This window comes from Silurus meridionalis, chromosome 9 (genome assembly GCF_014805685.1).
Source record: "Silurus meridionalis isolate SWU-2019-XX chromosome 9, ASM1480568v1, whole genome shotgun sequence".
Lineage (NCBI taxonomy): Eukaryota > Metazoa > Chordata > Actinopteri > Siluriformes > Siluridae > Silurus > Silurus meridionalis.
The window spans coordinates 18,163,518-18,183,759 of NC_060892.1; the positions used below are offsets into that span (position 1 = coordinate 18,163,518).

Genomic DNA, 20,242 nt, shown 5'->3' on the forward strand with positions numbered 1-20,242 from the left:
CAAGGAGGTCTCAGCTTGCGCCCCCTGTACAGGCTGGCACACCAGATTCTCCTTTGGGCCCAGAGGCTCCTCTCTGTGACGCCATGGCTCAGGCGTGGCCGAGACTTTCCCCCTGTTGCGCTGTTTCCGGGAGTTCTGGAGAGAGATCCCTGGGACGGAGTCCGTCTCCTCCTCCTTCAAGGTGGTCGGGCGAACCATGGTACGTAGACCTGGTAGCATCGAATTTTGACTGAGTAAACACATTATTTCAGATCGCAGACAACGAGGTCGCGTTCCCAAAGCTTTGCGAAGCAGTGTCTCATTCCCTCAGGAAACTAGGGTTACATACGTAACCTGGAGATGTTATCATTCATCAGACATAAGGACTGTGCACATTGTTCTATTTATTTCCCAATGCAAAAATCTCTAAAAATCACATCCAAAATCTCTTCAGTGCCAATCTTGCCAGTGATTCTACCCAAGCAGCTAAGACCTAAGCGCAGTCCTTCTGCTGCCAGTGCCAGGTCCACATCTCTGTACTTATGATATTGACTCAAGGCCTCAACACTCTTTTGCAGGTTAGTCCGATGGCGAGTTTGCGTTAGACTTGGACTACCGACCAGTGGATCTGCACACCTTGAAAGAAAAGGCAAAAAGGGAAGTTATTATTCAGTTCTAAGTGTAACTTTGTATTTGGATTGCAATGACATGAAATGTTATGATTTTTCATATATATTAAATTTATATAATAATCAAAATAATAATAAAATAACTAAGAATATAATTGCAATAACTGAATTTTTATATTCTATACCAGATTATTATTAGTTATGGATGCAGTACAATCCATTTTCAAACTAAGATTCAGATTTTTAAAGCTTTAACGGTGAAATGGTAAAGATTCAACTCGGGTTTGTGTTTAGATCTGGTGTTTTTAAAATATAAATAAAATTTTAAATGCATATGCTGCCAAAATTTAACACCTGATTATTATGCAATTTTATTTAAATCTTCACACAACAATTCAAGCCATGGAATAAGATTTCAATTAAATTTAATTCGACTTCAAATGCATCATTTATAAATTCAAATTAAGCCAGAATAAACAGCAATTCTTTATATTATTATTCAGATTGTAGTGGTACATTGTCCAATTTAGAATAGATTTAAAAGATTTAAACATTCATTTAAGTAATAATATATTATAAAATTATTTTATTAAATATGTTTTCATAACCCTTTAATGGTTTATGTCATTGCAAATATACGGACATTTCCACCATATTTAGATTCTCTGTGCAAATCCATTTATGCATAAACAACAGGAATAAACACATCACAATGTTTTACTTACATTGTCTTAACTCTCTCCTGCAACACTTTTAAGAAATCAGCTAGCCCTTCTCTGGTACTGCATGATAAAATACTGACTGGAGCCACAGGTAACACGTCACTAAGGGCTTTCCGGATGATGCTAAGATGTTCATTAGGCAGTAGATCACTTTTGTTAAGGATCAGGAGATGCTGCGGCATGTGATCCTGATCAGTCTCTTTTGGCAGCACATTGTTGAGGTAGTCTTTCAGGAAATCTGGCACCATCTGAGGCTCCTGAGGAAGCTGTGTTGAGTCGAGGACCACTAGAGTCAGATCTGCCACTTCCACCCTGTAAAAGAAAAAAGAAAAAAAAAAAACTTATTTAAAAAAAAAAACAATTCTGCCTTGTTTTATGGCTTCTACTTATGACCTGACCAATGTGACAACTTAATCAGCAATAAGATAGTGTTAAGATAAAAAAATTAAGATTTTGTATTGGCTCATATTTGAATTTATGCACACTGACAGTTATATTAGTAAAACCCTGTTCAACCAAAAAAAAAAAAAAGTATGTATTTTATTTTGGGACATATTTTCAATTTTTTCACAGGTGATCATTTTTATAGGAAAAAAAATTAAGATTATTAGCAGGTTAGTCCGATGGCGAGTTTGCGTTAGACTTGGACTACTGACCAGTGGATCTGCACACTTAGGAAGAAAAGGCAAAAAGGGAAGTTATTATTCAGTTCTAAGTGTAACTTTGTATTTGGAATGCAATGACATGAAATGTTATGAATTTTCATATTTAAATTCATATAATAATCAAAATATTAATAAAATAACTAAGAATATATTTATTATAATCTGGTATAGAATATAAAAAATCAGTTATTGCAGTTATGGATGCAGTACAATCCATTTTCAAACTAAGATTCACATTTTTAAAGCATTAACAGTGAAATGGTAAAGATTCAACTCGGGTTTGTGTTAAGATCTGGTGTTTTTAAAATATGAATAAACATTTTAAATGCATTATGCTGCCAAAATTAAACACCTGATTATTATGCAATTTTATTTAAATCTTCACACACCAATTCAAGCCATGAAATAAGATTTCAATTAAATTTTATTCGACTACAAATGCAACTTTATTTATAAATTCAAATAAAACCAGAACAAACAGCAATTCTTTATATTATTATTCAGATTGTAGTGGTACATGGTTCATTTTATAATCTGGATTTCCTTTTTTTTTTTTTTTTAACAAAAGATTTATACATTTAAAAAAAAATGTAAAAGAAAAAAAACTTATTATTTTTAAAACAATTCTGCCTTGTGGATTATGGCTTCTAGTTATGACCTGACCAGAGTGACAATTAAAAAAGCAATAAGATATCAGTGTTAAGATAAAAAAATATATATATATTTTGGTTAAACAGGGCTTTACTAATATAACTGTTAGTGTGCATGAATTTAAATATGAGCCAATACAAATTCTTAATGTATGTATTTTATTTTAGGATATATTTTCCATTTATTTTCACAGGTGATCATTTTATAGGAAAAAAAAATTCAGATTATTAAAAATTACACATCTGGTTTTATATCTCATTGTTACTGATCTTTTTCTTTCTTTCTTTCTATCTATCTATCTATCTATCTATCTATCTATCTATCTATCTATCTATCTATCTATCTATCTATCTATCTATCTATCGTGCATTCAGACTTGACCTGTATATATTACATATATCAAATAATATATGTAATTATGAAATGGCCTACAAAAGTTTGACACTTGTGAAGAGGTTTTATGGCTTCATATCCATGTTGCTACAGATGGCCTTTAATATTTCTTTAATTCAAGGTCAAAATGTGACAACAAATGGTTAAAGACTGGGGCTGGACGACGTATTGTTTCTCATTGAAGTGGACACTGCACAACAAAACACTCAAGGTCGGAAGTACAAATGACTAACAGAGACTGCTATTCGTCCGCACAAGCACATCGTGCACGGTGTACGATCAGAGCTTAAAGGAAAACTCCCTGGAACACACTGATTGTGTTTATAATAAACCTTAATGTGCTTAGTGAATAATTTCTGCTGCTAATTTGTTTGGTAAAGCTATTTCTTCAAATATTCCTGTGAGACCTACATGATTGAATGATGGCACACTCAACCATGAAGGAGATCACTAGCAAAGGTTACAATGAAATAGAGAAAAAATAATTAATAATACCAAACATTTACAGTAGCATTTAGTAGATCCCCTTATTCAGAGCAACTTACAATTATTTCATTTATACAACTGAATACTTATGGGTTAAAGGCCTTGCTCAAGGGTCCAGCAGTGGCAGGCTGGACAGAAGTCATTTGTCATATCCACAGATTTACCACTTCTCTTCCCTTGCAAACAGAAGTGAAGATGTTCAGGTTTTACAGGATTAAACTCAACAATTTGTATTTTTTTTTTCTTTTCATATTAATGTAGGCGAAAGAAACAAATAGCACTGAGTTGAAATGTGGACTGTAACCAGCTTAGCTAGTCACCAATTTACATGATCATGAAGGCTTTGTTGGAGAACTTCAGTATTATTGCGTTATAAAATTGGAAGAATCGGCCAAGCCCAAAATGGCAAAATTAAGCTTATAAAATAAAGCAGTATTAAGATTTTATGGTCTTAACAACAAATCAGTGATCGGAAAATTAGCAAGAAGTAAACAAACACTGTGGATCTTTGCCTTTCTATCTATCCTGTGTACATTTTACAAAAAATATACACCCAGTTTTGTGTTAATTTTACCTCAAACATTCTAATCATTCTTGCTTACAACAAAACTATAAAAGTGAATGTCCCTGTTTTTAGCCCAGCAGCCCACTGCAGCAAAAGTAAACAACAAATGGTGCCACAGGAGTTCTCAGGAGCTCTGTGCATTAGTTTCACTCTTGCAAATGTTTTGATAAATAATTGTTGGTAAGGCACTTTTTTCCATTTTAGGCTTTGCCCAGGAGTGTATGAGAAGGTGAGAGAACTGGCTGAAGGACTAAAGTGCTGCTGCATCAGTCTCATAGGGTGGAGAAGCAAGGGCTAATTGATGCCATGATCCATCCATGTGAATTAGCATTTTAGGTATTGTACAAAAGTGGTATCAGAAGTGAAAATAGACCATCATGGTGAAAATTTTTTAAATGAATTTGAATTCTGTTAAGAAAGAAATCCTTGATGCAATTTAAAAAACAATATTATATTATTAAGCTATTTTCCTTTACTTTTAGAGTTCATCTTAGTGTTTGAATACCAGTGGGTGTAGTTCTGTTAACCACTACCTCTCAGTGTGTCCTCTTCAATATGTTTAAATTAAAAGCCTCTTGGTTGTTCACAATAGCAATAAAGATGGTTCTTCTCCAGAACATTTAAAGTGCTTTCACAGTGTGAATTCAACTAATGCCAATAGATTAAATGTGTTTACTTCAATATTAACCAATTTCATCAGCAAGTGAAAAAAAATGTGAATCATATTCAATGTAGAGGTGTGCAAACTGTTTAAAACATGATTATTTACATTACCGCTACAATCTCCATCCTTCTGTTCACACTGTATGAAAAATTGTAAATGATTATCAGTGTAATCAGAAGTCAAATATACATATATGATCACTCTTATTTGTTTTCTTTTTAGATAATTTTTAAGTTGGACATGTATTACATAAACATTGTGTAACCCATTCGTACATACAATCTAAAAAAGCAGAGCACAGGAAACCTACCTGAGGTGAAATTTTAAAATCATTGTTTCCACTCACAATAAGGAAAAAGTGTTTGTTTCCTTCCACCGGGCATTTAAAAAAATATGTCACAAAAATAAAATGCCAGTGCGTTTAAATTAGATGCAGTGTTGTTTATATTGTTTACCACTTTCCCACAAGCAGTATTTACCTTTTTAGGGCACGCTGGACACCCTCTTGCTCCACAAAATCGTCCGTCTCCCTTAAACCTGCAGTGTCACTCAACAGAACCGGAAAACCTCCGATGTCCAGTGGCGTCTCTACAACGTCACGGGTGGTCCCTGGTATCGGAGACACAATAGCTGCAGGACGTTGGCCTGTGGAAAAAACACGTGTATTTTAGGTATTTTATATATTATATTTATTTATTTAAGTGAGTGTGTAGATATAAAGATATACTGTATATACAAGACAACATTTTGAGAGTTTTTATACAAACCCTTAATCATTTTTTTTTGTATAAAATGAGAGCTTTTAAAAGGAAAACTAATCAAAACACCATGTCCCAGTATTAATGACAAAATAAAAAAACAAGCTCTACAATTTTGAGGCAGACTGGAAACAATAACAGGAATAAAACTGAGAACTAATGAATGCGGGTCACTTGGGGCAGGAAACTCAGCGATATCCACACACCCTGTCCTGCACCCTCGCTACTGTCATTACTGCCCTGTGTGCCAAAAACACCTCGAGCATTATCTACAGTTATTACGTAAGCTTTAAAACCCTAGATCTTTATCATCACAGATTTATTTGTTAAATGTTTTTAATTACAAACAAAAACTTTCTTGACTTTTCCTTTAATCTCATCAGGTGCACTTTCTCTAACTCTACCATGTTTATGCATTATATTATAAAGATAATCTGTATAAAAGTAAAAAAATAATAATGCTTAAAATGATCAAATATATGTAACCATTAATAAACAAATGAAATAAAACCAAGTAAATGGAAATCAGCAGATAGAAATGTCATTGCAGTGTCTGCTTTATTTCCCTTTTTTTTTTTTTTTTTTAAACTCCAACACACTGTGTAAGCATCTCCTGCTCATTTACAGAGCAGGAGATGATTTTACAGAGGTAGAGGAAGGAGCTGTGGCCTGAGTAATGACTGCCTGGAGTTGTTATGTCTAGCGATATTTCAGACATCAATTTATCCTAATAAACCCTGATAAGGGAACTTGGACCTACTTAATAAAACAATTGCAGGATTTCACCTCTAGTCTAGAATCGGCTCGGCCAATATATAAGGAAACACGTTTACAAACAGATGATGCTGAACGTTTCTCCAACACGTCATGACAGGACGTACGTCTCAAGTAGACAGTGACTCATTGATATATTCCACCATGTATCCTTTGCGAATTGAACTGTGGGTTAAATATGTCTGCAACCTTTAGGCAGTGTAGTGAAGAACATCCGTACAGTTTCTTCAGATGTGGAACAATACAGTGTTCCAGAGCAAATATTTCCTAAGTGAAAGAATAAAATGCTGGTCTTCTGAATAGGCTGCATGGAATCTAAGCTCTTGTCTAAGACAGAGCAAATTAGTCTCTATTTTAAATAAAATCAAACTAATCAATGAACGATATCCATTCAGCAGACATTGTCCAAATACGTTTCCATGCATTTAGGTCAGATCAAAATTATTTGATTATCTTTTACCAGTTATTGTTATGACAATAACAACTACAATTTATAATTTATAAAGAACTGTTAAAAATTAATTGACCATTTGCTGTACTCTAAGAAAGACTATGGTAGGAGCACAAACATGGTACCGTTTAAATAAAACACAATGTAAACATTTAACAAAATGAAACAAAGATATCCAGACTTATAACTGTAAAACGTAATGGCAAATAAGACTTAAATGGAAGCACAACTAACTTAAAAAAAAAAAAGGTAAGCATCCAGGCAACTAGGTATGTACTCAGGTGGAATTAATAACTTTGCAAAATGTACTCTGTGTAATCACTGTTACATTGTAACATGCAATACAATGTTAAGTCATGTTGACTTTTTTTTTACCAAATTAGAACTGTCAGTAAATCAGTTCCCTTTTAGGAACTCGAGCTGCATCACAACACATTGAGAATTCGACTGCGTTGTCCACGCTCTGAAATAATGTGTGTGATCAGTAAAAATTGGACGTGGGCCGTCACCGGCGGGGTGACGTCACGACCAGGAAGTATAAAACACACATGCAGTGAAGCTGGCGCCAGCTTCTGTTTGTTCATGAAGCGCTCTATGTGTATTTCATGTTGAATTGTTTGTCTATTTTTTAACACAAAACTGGGTGTATATTTTTTGTAAAATGTACACAGGATAGAAAGAAAGGCAAAGATCTACAGTGTTTGTTTACTTCTTGCTAATTTTCCGATCTCTGATTTGTTGTTAAGACCATAAAAGCTTAATATTGCTTTATTTTATAAGCTTAATTTTGCCATTTTGGGCTTGGCCGATTCTTTTTATTTTATATTTTTTTATATTTATATTTATGTTATTTTATAACGTCAATAATACTGAAGTTCTCCAACAAAGCCTTCATGATCATGTAAATTGGTGACTAGCTAAGCTGGTTACAGTCCACATTTCCAACTCAGTGCTATTTGTTTCTTTCGCCTACATTAATATGAAAAAGAAAAAAAAATACAAATTGTTGAGTTTAATCTTGTAAAACCTGAACATCTTCAATTCTGTTTGCAAGGGAAGAGAAGTGGTAAATCTGTGGATATGACAAATGACTTCTGTCCAGCCTGCCACTGCTGGACCCTTGAGCAAGGCCTTTAACCCACAAGTATTCAGTTGTATAAATGAAATAATTGTAAGTTGCTCTGAATAAGGGGATCTACTAAATGCTACTGTAAATGTTTGGTATTATTAATTATTTTTTCTCTATGTCATTGTAACTTTTGCTAGTGATCTCCTTCATGGTTGAGTGTGCCATCATTCAACCATGTAGGTCTCACAGGAATATTTGAAGAAATAGCTTTACCAAACAAATTAGCAGCAGAAATTATTCACTAAGCACATCAAGGTTTATTATAAACACAATCAGTGTGTTCCAGGGAGTTTTCCTTTAAGCTCTGATCGTACACTGTGCACGATGTGCTTGTGCGGACGAATAGCAGTCTCTGTTAGTCATTTGTACTTCCGTCCTTGAGTGTTTTGTTGTGCAGTGTCCACTTCAATGAGAAACAATATGTCGTCCAGCCCCAGTCTTTAACCATTTGTTGTCACATTTTGACCTTGAATTAAAGAAATATTAAAGGCCATCTGTAGCAACATGGATATGAAGCCATAAAACCTCTTCACAAGTGTCAAACTTTTGTAGGCATTTCATAATTACATATATTATTTGATATATGTAATATATACAGGTCATGTCTGAATGCAGGATAGATAGATAGATAGATAGATAGATAGATAGATAGATAGATAGATAGATAGATAGATAGATAGATAGATAGATAGATAGATAGATAGATAGATAGATAGATAGATAGATAGATAGATAGATAGATAGATAGATAGATAGATAGATAGATAGATAGATAGATACTGCAAAATTTAAAGACATCCTACAATTGTGTGCCTCTAACTCCTAGGGCTGCATCAGGGCACTGCCCTGGCTCTATCCACACACCAGAGGTCAGTCTCAAGACTGATACCCTTAAGAGACTACCTGGCAGCCTGGAAAGCTCTGCCAGAGGTGTCTCAGTGGGTCCTGCGCACCGTAGAACGAGGCTATTCGATACAATTTGGGTCTCATCTGCCCCATTTCCACAAGGTCCTTCCCACTCTGGTGGGAACTGAGCAGGCTTGGGTCATTGAACAGGAAGTACGCACTCTCTTGAGGAAGGAGGCCATTGATGTGGTCCCTCCATCAGTATGAGAGTCTAGAGACAGTTCTACAGACGTTACTTCATAGTTCCCAAAAAGGACGGTGGGTTGTGTCCTGTTCTGGATCTACGTCAGCTGAATCGCGGGTTTTGGCTGAATACCGGGAAGAGTGTGCTTTCTCCATTACAGAGAACCACCTATCTCGGTGTCATCTGGGATTCGACCATTATGCGCACACAGCTTTTTCCTGCCCGCATTCTGTCCATCCTTATAGCTTTTAGGAAGATCAGAGAAGGACAGCCTCTCACGGTCAAGCAGTTTCAGAAACTGCTAGGGCTAAGGGCAGCTGCATACAGTGTTATTCCACTTGGCATTCTGTACATAAGATCCCTTTAGTAGTGGCTCAGGACCCATGGGTTCTCACGGAAGGTCAACCCCCTCTGTATGATCAAGGTCGTGCAGCGATGTTTGGAAAGATCCCTGGTTCCTATGTCAGGGCCCCTTATTGGGAGTTTCCGGTCGTCGCGGAACGCTACTACGGATGAGTCTCTCACGGGGTGGGGAGCGGTCATGAGTGGCCGCTCCGCCAAAGGTCTATGGGAAGGGCCCCATTTACTGTGGCACATCAATTGCCTAGAGATGCCTGGAGGCACCTATCTATTAAGACAGCGTTCTTATTCGCCATTTGCTCTCTCAAGAGAGTCAGAGTTCTGCAGGACCTTTCTGTGGCCCCTCCTTTTTGAAGTTTACTCCAGGCATGGCCAGTGCCTTCTTGTACGCTAGAATGGGTTACATCCTTAAAGTGCCCTTGGTCGTCCCACGACCGGTGAGGTTACAGGCATTCTACCCTCCTCCATTTCAGGCCCCGGAATAGAAGAAACTGAAACAGCTGTGCCCGATGCGAGCACTGGACACTTACGTCCACAGGACGGCACCCTGGAGAAAGTCTGAGCAACTGCTCGTCTGCTACAGCCCTCCGAGGAGAGGCCTCCCTGCTAATAAGTAAAGCTTGAGCATTGATGCCACCGCATCCTCTCAAGAGTCCTCCGGTCTCACAGCTCCATTTGGCGTCAGAGCTTACTTGACCCAGAGTGTGACAGCCTCTAAGGCTTGGTCCTCTGGAGTACCCCTTCAAAACAGCTGCAACACTGCAGGCTGGTCTACCCTTCATCTGGTTCTACAACCTGGACCATAGGGCCACTCCTGGGCCCTCTGTCCTTTGACCTAGCTGTGCCCACACACATTAGTCAGGAACTGGTCAGTCTGGACACTCATTTTACCAAAGCGTTGCGAGGCAGCTCGAGTTCCTGTAAGGGATGCATCGTCTCATTCCCTCAGGGAACTAGGGTTACATACATAACCTAGAGAAGTTTCCTTTAAATGCAACAACACTAAAAAAAAGTGGATTGTCATATTGCATAATCATTGGCTGGATGAGAAAAGAAACCTTAAAGATTTGTAACAAGTACACTAAATAACATAAATACTAAATAAAATAAAATATGTTTTTAAGGGGCAATGAAATCAATAAAGAGTACAAGTATTCAATTTCAGTAGTACTAAAGTAGAGTAAGTAAAGGAAACCAGGCATTTATAAACATCAATGCCACGGGCTGCTTCTTACACAGTAAATTGAAAAGGCTGCTCTTGCCCACATTGGTTGATCCGGCTATGACCATCTGTACACCATTGCGCAGTCGTTCGCCTCGTCGCTCATCAGAAAGATGCTTCTGTATTTCCACTTGTAGCTTCGATGCTGCAATGTCCACTGCATGGATCGAAACAAAAGCATGAGAAGATTAAACATTTAACTACTCCAGGAGAGTTTTAATAATGGTAAGAATTTTATTGAGGTTAGCAAAAAAATATAATAATAAGGCGTGACCTTACATGGGGTCGCTTGAGTTAAAAATGGGGTTGCAGGAGAACTTCTTACATTTATTTCTTTTACTAATTAATTTTAGAAAATGTTGAAATTGTGTGTGGTAATATTTTCAAATGAATCACAATCAGACAAGCCACAATTTAAATGACTACAGTACATGTTTCTTTAGCCTTTTTCATGATCCTAAAACACTGTGCTAGAAAAGTTATTACACCACAAACTGACAAATTTCCCTGTCCTTTTACCACTTTTACATACATTGTGAGTAAAAAAAAAAAAGGCAGGTTTATCTATTGTCTTAAACTGTCACTGAGCACAAACTGAGCAGTTCTCCAGGTTATCTACTAAATACCTTTAAATGTCAACTCAGTTTTAAAAGAACAATAATCATGTTAACAGTAGAAAAGTTTCAAGAGAAACTCAAACTCATCCGTCTCCCCAGCAGCACTATGCATGAAATCACAACTGTGAAATCTTTGCCAGAACATTTTTATAAAAAATTTAAAAAGTGCACACAAGAGTTAATTAAATATTTCAGTTGTACTCTGGTTGCTTTAAGTTTGTAAAGCTGTTATTCATACTAAGAGAGGATTTTTCAATAAAAAGAATAGTTTAACACCTGTACATTTTGTGTTTGGTTAAAGTAAGTCTTCATACCATTAAATTAACTTTGTTGTATATAAACAGAATAAATATGCATATATTTATGCAAAAGGCATTAGACATTTTTCGTTCTCTTAAAGTTATTTTGTTCAGTTAATGGTTCTTATCTCCTCTTTGGGGCAATAATACTTTGGTAATTGTTTTTAAAGAAATATTCTAATGAAGCAACCTAAATATGAGATGAATGTGTAACTACTGTGTCAGAAATGTGGAGGATGTCCATAAGTTTCTGTACACCTGACCATTTTACTTACATTTGCTTTTAAAAAACTTTTCCAGATTTATTCCCACCTTTGCCCTTAGCATAAGCATAGTTTATCCGGGATGGTTTTCTACTAGATATTGTGTGTCTGTGGGACATTGTGGTCATTCAGTTACAAGAGCATTGGTGAGATCACAAATTAAGAGGCACAAATGTCATGGGATACAGTCAATGTTCTAGTTCAACTCAAGCTAATATAATTTGTATAGTGCTTTAAACAAAGGACTTGGCCAGAGAGCTAATTTATAGAAATCTGAATATAATATTTATGGGGTTATGGTCAGAGCTCTGGGCAGGGCACTCAAGTCCTTTCATTCAAACCTGGATAAATGTTTTTGGTGCGCAAACAAGCTCAGCAAAAACATTTATCCAGGTTTAAATGAAAGGACATACACACACACACTTTATTTATAATTTTTTATAAATATATCTATTTATATAATATATCTATATCTATACACATACATATACATACATATATACACATATACACACACACACACATATATATATATATATATATATATATATATACATAAATATATACACATATACACACACACATATATATATAAAGAGAGAGAGAGAGAGAGAGAGAGAGAGAGAGAGAGAGAGAGAGAGAGAGAGAGAGAAAGAGAGAAATAATCTTTTTGATTTCTTGTGAACAACTTTTTTTCTGCATTTTTCATAAAAATGTAACCTCGTATCAAATCTCATTCTAGAGTACTTCAACCACTTTGAGATGGAAGTACAAAATAAATGAATGTTCATAACATAAATGATCTTGCCAATTCTATTGAGTGCTGTAGCCAGCAAAATCTCTTAAACTTCAGATCAAAGCCAGCATCCGTTTGCACTTCAGCTTCTAGCCACTGCCAGCCAAGCTGATGTCACTCAGAGGAAGGAGATGGACTGTGACAGCCTTGTTCCTTGACGCATGACAAAGTCCAGTAAACTCTCTTGAGGAACACATCGCAACACAAATACAATGTGTCCCTGCCTAATACAGATGCAGGGGAAATGATAACAGGTACACTAAGCACGTAGTGAGGAATGTTATTTTTTTCGTACTGCAAAGCTGCATTGAAACATTAATCTGACCATTTCTCCAAAAGGAAACTGACATTTCAACACCTCGACTACAATAATACAGTGGTTGTGAAACAGACTTCCTGGTGCAAACAGGAAGTTTTTTCATTTTGTTCTGTAAAAATATGCCTTAAGTGTTTATCTTCTCAAGATTTTGAGACACACCTTGATTTAGGACTCCATCCTCTATGAGCTCATCCTCACTGAAGTCAATGAAAGCTTCCAGGTGTGCTAAACACTGCAATTAAAAGAAAACATGCAATTAATGTTCAAAATAAAAAGAAAGTGATTTTTATTCTCAATTTGCTCCAATTGACTAAAACACGTTTCCATGCAAAATTAAATAAAAGAGTCTTTGAAGATTTTACTACTTTTTTTGAATGAACCTTCACCATTTAAGGATTTAATTTCTCTGCCTTGGTCATTGTGAAAGCAGAGAACGCTGACATGCTGCCTTTAATCAACACAGGCTGAAGAGTTGGACTAAATCCAAATGGTGGGATGTTTTTTCGGACCTCCCAGGAAAGGTCGGAAAACACAAACAAAAAAAATAACAAAAAAAACATTACACAATCCCAAACATAACCGTTGCCAACAACAGCATTGTTACTACTGCTACTTATCAAAGAAGACTGGCATCCATTTTGTGCGATGCGTTTTTTTTAAACAAACTACAAGAAAAACTGGCACTAATCATTCCTTTCATTTTGAAGCAGTTCACAACTAGAATTACAGCAAAACAACTAAAATATAATAACTGACATTTTAAGACATATTACACAGACACCTGATCATTACACCCATGTGGTTCAGCCCCAGGCTGTTGCCACAAAGTTGGAAAACCACAACTGTATAGGATGTCTTTGTATTGTGTAGTTTTGAATTCCTCTTCATTAGAACTAAGAGCCCCAAACCTTATCCAGCATGGGAGTGTTTATGTACACAAAGTGAGCTGCAGAAAATAACTCAAGAGTACTATAAAGATCCCTGTCCTCATCCCCACTAAACACCTTTGGGTTGGAATGAAACACAGACTTCACCCCTGACCTCCTCAATCAACATCAGTGTCATATCTTACTAATGCTCTTGCAGGTAAATAATCACAAATCATCACATACAGAAAATACACAAAATCTACTGAAAAGGCTTTCCTGAGTAGAGTAGAGCTCATTACAAAAAAAAAGTTTACATTATAAAGAAAAATTGGGTAAATCTGAAATGAGACAATGCACATAAAGGTTTACTGTGTCTGGTGTCCACAAACTTTTGGACATAGTGTACCAATCTTTCATCTGGTCAATGGACAGTATTTCTAAAATAATCATTGTCAATACAGCACATGAAATACAAATGTGTGAGCAAGATGTACAAAACAATTAGACTTTTAACAAAAAAACTGAAAAAAATCTGCTGGATGATTAGGATGTGTTACTGAGTAGATTAAATATAGCATTAGTTTTAGATAAAGGTCACTGTTTTTTTTATATATTTTTAAAAAGCAAAGATAAACAAACAAAGAAATACTAATCAATGAATGTAGCATACACAGACCCCCTGCTGCCTTATTTATATTACGTCACATAATTATCCTAGTAATAGCAATAAAACACTTAAAATAACTTTTACATATCAGCAAGTATATTCATTTCATAATAGTTCAAAGTGCTATTTATTAGAACAGAAGCAGAAAACTTCTTGGACTGACATCGGACTTCTAATCAGAGGGTTGTAAGTTTAAATCCCAGTGCTGGCAATCTACCACTTAATTTCATTTACTTCCTATACCACTTTTAACAATGGACATTGTCCCAAAGCAGCGTTGCAGAATTAAATAGATTATTAATACAATTTTTACTTTTACCTTGCGCAAGTAACCCTTAACTACTCACTTGTACAAATGAAATAATTGTTCTTGATAAGGGTGTTTGCAAAATGCCACAAATGAAATCCCAGATTGAATATCTGAACTAAACTGCCCAAAGCATTACGATATTAAAGTTCAGCTTTAAATTTCTACAAAGAAAAATCGCTACTCAACTGTGTTAATATATTGTCATCTAGATAGAAAACAAAAATTAAAAAATAATACAAGCATGTCTAACAGACTTAAGAATGGCATAGATGTCCTTATTTCAAATACTATGCAATCTGCAAAAATTCCTGCATGCTTTACACTGGACCATTGAAAATATGTGCTTTGGAGTGCTTGCAAAATTCCTCTGTATGAGACCAGCGAGCCACCCTGTCACTCAAATCCCTCAGGAACATAAGAAACTCTGGCGTACACCCATGGCAGGATTTCCTGCCTCCTGAGCTGTGCTCCTCACCTACTGAACAGCTCTGGATGAGATCCAAAACACAAACAGGCAGGAGAAAAGAAGGTATGCATATGTGCGCGTGCACACACACACACACACACACACACACACACACATGCAGGTATGTACACAGTGACAAGCTCCAAAATACACATACAACCACAGTATCAACCACACAGTGACATCCACTGTGAAGTCCACATACATACACCCACAGTGACATACAAATAAATAGAAACATACACACAAACACACACACACATACACACACAGACACAGACACACACACACATATATGCAGGTATGTACACAGTGACAAGCTCCAAAATACACATACAACCACAGTATCAACCACACAGTGACATCCACTGTAAAGTCCACATACATACACCCACAGTGACATACAAATAAATAGAAACATATACACACACACACACACACACACACACACACCCACATAGACATACAAATACATAGAGATATACACAAACACACACATACAACCACAGTGACATACAAATACATAGATATACACAAATACACCCACAGTGACATGCATTCTTTTAAAGAAATTCTATATCAAAGACATTTAAACATGTGCACCTGCAAACACACAAACACACACTCGCATTCTCAATACTTCAATACTGATTGATAATTTATTAGAGGCACTTCAGTGTTTTAGTCCAACAACGCCACCTGCTGATCAACTGAAATCTGACCGGCTGATCTGCATTCTAAGCCAGTGTAAATCCTCAACACAACTGCAATAGTAAACACATCACAATAAATTTAATTCTGCATAAATGAACAAAGGTTTTAAGGTCATGTTACTTAGCAGCCAATGCTTAACAAACTGTACTAAATATAGAACAAAAATGTCCATTGCAACATTGTGAACATTTTGTAATAATATTACAGGGAACCAATCCCAGCCACTCTTAGTGCCGGTCCCAAGCCCGGATAAATGTGGAGGGTTGCGTTAGGAAGAGCATCCAGCGTAAAAACGTGCCAAATCAAACATGCGGATGGTCCGCTGTGGGACCCCTAATGGGAGAAGCTGAAAGAAAGAAAGAAATTACAGTACTTTTGCTGTGGTTGACATTATGTGTTAATATACTAAATTAAGAGACCTGTGCAGTATTAATGTAATATTAATACTGTCTGTATGTTTGATACTGACTTGGACCTAATATTGCACCTGATTCTGCTGTATTGACATGAAAACTTAACATACATGTTTGAGCTGCTGACTCCAGTCGTTGTATAGGCGCCCGAGGTCCCCCGCCATCTGCCTGAGTGCTTGTCTTCTCTGAGCTTCAGTCTCTGCATGGATTAAATCCCCCAACCCCTCTACTTCAGTCAAATCCAACTTTCCAGCATGGAACGCACGTCGGGTAAACTCCCCTGCCTCTGCAGGCCGCAGCCCGGGCAGACTCCCTAAAATAAAAATACAAAAAAAATTAGTATAAAAATTTAAAGTAGAATTGCAATATCTGTGGAGTCAGAGGGGGAATGTATACTGAACAAAATTATAAATGCAACACTTTTGTTTTTGCCACCATTCTCTATGAGCTGAACTCAAAAATTCAAGACTTTTTATGTGTACACAAAAGGCCTATTTCTCTCAAATATTGTTCACAAATCTGCCTAAATCTGTGTTAGTGAGCACTTCTCCTTTACTGAGAGAATCATCCACCTCACAGGGGTGGCAAATCAAGATTAAACAGCATGATTACTGCACAGGTGTGCTTCAGGCTGGCCACAATAAAAGGTCACTATAAAATGTGCAGTTTTACTGTATTACTCACGCATTTTGCACTGTACAGTGAAAACCAGGATTCATCCGTGAAGAGAACGCCTCTCCAAAGTGCTGGACACCATTGAATGTGAACATTTGCCCACTCAAGTCGGTAAAGATGACTAACTGTGGTCAGGTCGAGACCCCGATGAGGACGACGAGCATGCAGATGAGCTTCTCCGAGACAGTTTTTGACAGTTTGAGCAAATATTCTTTGGTTATGTAAACTGATTGTTGTGTCAGACTGGCTGGCTGGTCTCCGACAATGTTGGAGATGAAGATGCTGAATGTGGAGGTCCTGGGCTGGTGTGGTCACACGCGGTCTGCGGTTGTGAGGCCGGTTGGATGTCCTGCTTAATTCTCTAAAACGCCTTTTATTGTGGCCAGCCTGAAGCACACCTGTGCAATAATCATGCTGTTTAATCAGCATCTTGATATGCCACCCCTGTGAGGTGGATGATTCTCTCGGTAAAGGAGAAGTGCTCATTAACACAGATTCAGACAGATATGTGAACATTTGAGAGAAATTGGCCTTTTGTGTACATAGAAGTAGTCTTTGAGTTCAGCTCATGAAAAATGGGGGCAAAAACAAAAGGTTTGCGTTTATAATTTTGTTCAGTATACAAAAAGAACCAACTGTTATTGCCATCTTGTGGGTAAAAATGTCAGCATTAATAGTCATACCAAGGGCTTGTAAAACACCATTAATGACAGCAGGTCCTCCATGTATGTGAAACTCAGCACTGTCTTCTCCTGTGAAACTGCGAGGACCTTAAAGAAAACACAAAGTAGACAGTGCCAAAAGAATATAGACCAATATTAGATGCCACAACACGCAACATTGGTGTATATACATTCATTATTTCATACTGTTGAGTGCAAAAGTTTGCATACTGCCAAAATAATGAAACAAACAATGCAAATTGTTTATCTTCCTACAGGATAATGACCAACAAGTAGGTCTCAAGGTCAACAGTGTTAACAGAAATGGCTGTATACAAGTTTAATACTTCTTGATACAAATTCCTATGCCTTAAATATCCCTAAATGGACCTTCAGATGGGAAAAAAAAGTGATTGAAGAAAAGCAAAACATGGACTTTTTGGGACACTACAGTGGTGCAGAGTGTAAAATTCCCATCTCACAGCTCCAGGGTCCCTGGTTCAATCATTATCTTAAGATGCTGTCAGTGTTGAGATTAACACAGTATTTCTTCAGAAAACATGTCAGAAGTAAAATAGTGTCTTAATTGCCCCCAGGTGTACATACACCAACCAGGCATAACATTATGACATTATAATATTATGAGCGATGAAGTGAATAACAGTGATTATCTCATCATAGCACCTGTATGTGGGTTTAGAAGCAGGAAAAATTGGCAAGTGTAAGGATTTGAGCGAGTTTTACAAGGGCCAGATTGTGATGGCTAGACGACTGGGTCAGAGCATCTCCAGGACTGCAGCTCTTGTGGGATGTTCCCAGTCTGCAGTGATCATTATCTATCAAAAGTGGTCCAAGGAAGAAGCAGTGGTGAACCAGCAACAGGGTCCTAGGAAACCAAGGCACACTGATGCACATGGGGAGCGAAGACCCGCCCGTGTTGTCCGATGGAACAGACGAGCTCCTGTAGCTCAAATTGCTGAAGAAATTAATGCTGTTATGGCAACAAAAGGGGGACCAACACAATATTTGGCAGGTGGTCATAATGGTATGCCTGATTGATGTGTATAAACGCACACATGGTACATGTGTACATGTACATGGTTCATTTTTGATAATGGTGTGATAACTTCTACAGTTTCATGTAAATATGGATAAGATGACTCATATTTGACAAACAAATGGTTTTACAACATTCGACTTTTGTCCAGAACCTACAGGATACAAAAAAAAAAGAAAAAAAAGAAAACACCAATAATAACCAAATAAAAAAACGTTGTGTGAACCGTCAGGAAACGAATCCTTATCACGATCTCTGATCACGCACCTGGGAACCACAGAACAAGGCCCCGGTCCAGCAGCTCCTGAGATGTGGGGTGGGTGATGTTGCGGAGGAGCGCAGTGCGGGGGTTCGGCGCGCGCTTCAGGCTGGTCAGTGCGCGCAGAGCTCGGGCAGCATCCGGTCCGCTCACGCGCACGACGGCTACCCCACAACGACCTCGTCCTGAAGACAAAGCGAAAATTGTGTCCTCGAAACCGGTGACAAGACAGCTGCCGAACGGTCTGCACAGCCAAGCCTGACCAGAGACGACAGGACACCTGAGGTACACTCGTCGCCTATGGAATTAAACATGTAGAAGGTTTATGGAGATGTTCGCCATCTTGATCTCGCCGTTTCCACACGCTATAGCGACTTACAATTTAGCTAGAAATCCAAATCGATTTATACGCACAAACGTATTTCACAAACCTGACAACGTTTTTAAAAAGGCCAATAATCCTCCAGCAGCCGGCAGGTGTCATGCTCAGCTTCTGCTATTTTGCTAACGATGCTTTTTGGCTAATATTATAATCAAAGGATGATATTCTGATTACACCGCTCGATTTTGCATTTAACATCATAATCCTTTTTTTAGACACATTTCCAATTTTAAATACATGCAGCTGAATATAACGAAAAAAAAATCCTGCAACACGTGAAGGTCTATTTTCCTTTTTAAAATCCAATGAGGTTGCGGCTCTTTTGTTTTCCCTGAATTTCATTGGTCGGCGTCACTCTAACTCAAGTCTAGGTGCGCCTCTGATTCGTTGTTTGTGCCGCCGATCAAATCTGACCACGCCTTCGTGCGTCTTTATAAAGTGTCCGTATTGACACTGTAAATGTAAATATGGACAGATCCGGTTCTTTAAAAAAAAAAAAGAAAAAGCATTTTTTATGGCTTAGCATTATTATTTCTAAGAATAAGATAAACATTTAAAAATGTCATGCGATCTTAAAAATTTATATATAATTGTATTTATATATAATATATGTAAAGTCGGGGTAATACTATTAATTACTACTGTATTAATAGAATAATAATAATATACTAAAGTCTTTTGTTTCGTTCATCACCCCATGCTGATAATAACCTGATCTTACTGCCAAAATAAAATATTGCAGGAAATAGAATAGTCTATACCAGGCGTCTGGGCTGTAAAGCACATGAACAATGAGCTGGGAGTGTATCAGGAATCCAAAGCTCATTCAGCATGGTGCACTTCTCTGCAGAGGTGCAAAGGCATGGGAATGGTGAGTAAGCAGAAATGATATGACTTGTCTTCCTCTCAGCAGTGAGGGGAGGGCTGCTCAGTAGC

The 20,242-nt window shown here is 37.2% G+C and overlaps 2 protein-coding genes across 2 annotated transcripts in view; one reads left to right on the forward strand and one right to left on the reverse strand.

Annotated features, from left to right (window-relative positions):
* Positions 1–363: 363 nt before the first annotated feature.
* Positions 364–19,620, reverse strand: gtpbp3 (GTP binding protein 3, mitochondrial). The gene is made up of 9 exons (XM_046857369.1): positions 19,356–19,620; positions 18,933–19,222; positions 17,630–17,716; positions 16,382–16,584; positions 12,992–13,064; positions 10,552–10,695; positions 5,234–5,399; positions 1,334–1,642; positions 364–615 (listed from the first exon to the last, which is right to left on the reverse strand). The coding sequence occupies exons 1-9, from the start codon at positions 19,406–19,408 to the stop codon at positions 384–386; spliced, it is 1,557 nt and encodes a 518-aa protein (XP_046713325.1). The 5' UTR covers positions 19,409–19,620; the 3' UTR covers positions 364–383.
* Positions 19,097–20,242, forward strand: part of ano8b (anoctamin 8b) — a 35,479-nt gene continuing 34,333 nt past the window's right edge. Inside the window, 1 exon segment of the mRNA XM_046857368.1 lies at positions 19,097–19,209. The gene's annotated coding sequence lies outside the window, so the exon portion shown is untranslated.

Bases quoted from the DNA above. Each gene is read 5' to 3' on its own strand.
- gtpbp3 (XM_046857369.1), bottom strand. From the start codon at position 19,408: ATGACACCTGCCGGCTGCTGGAGGATTATTGGCCTTTTTAAAAACGTT. The intron at 10,696-12,991 runs GTGTGTCTCAAA...CGATCCATGCAG, and splicing joins GGATGGAGTCCTAAATCAAG to TGGACATTGCAGCATCGAAG. The intron at 616-1,333 runs GTAAGTAAAACA...TTTTCTTTCAAG, and splicing joins CAGGAGAGAGTTAAGACAAT to GTGTGCAGATCCACTGGTCG.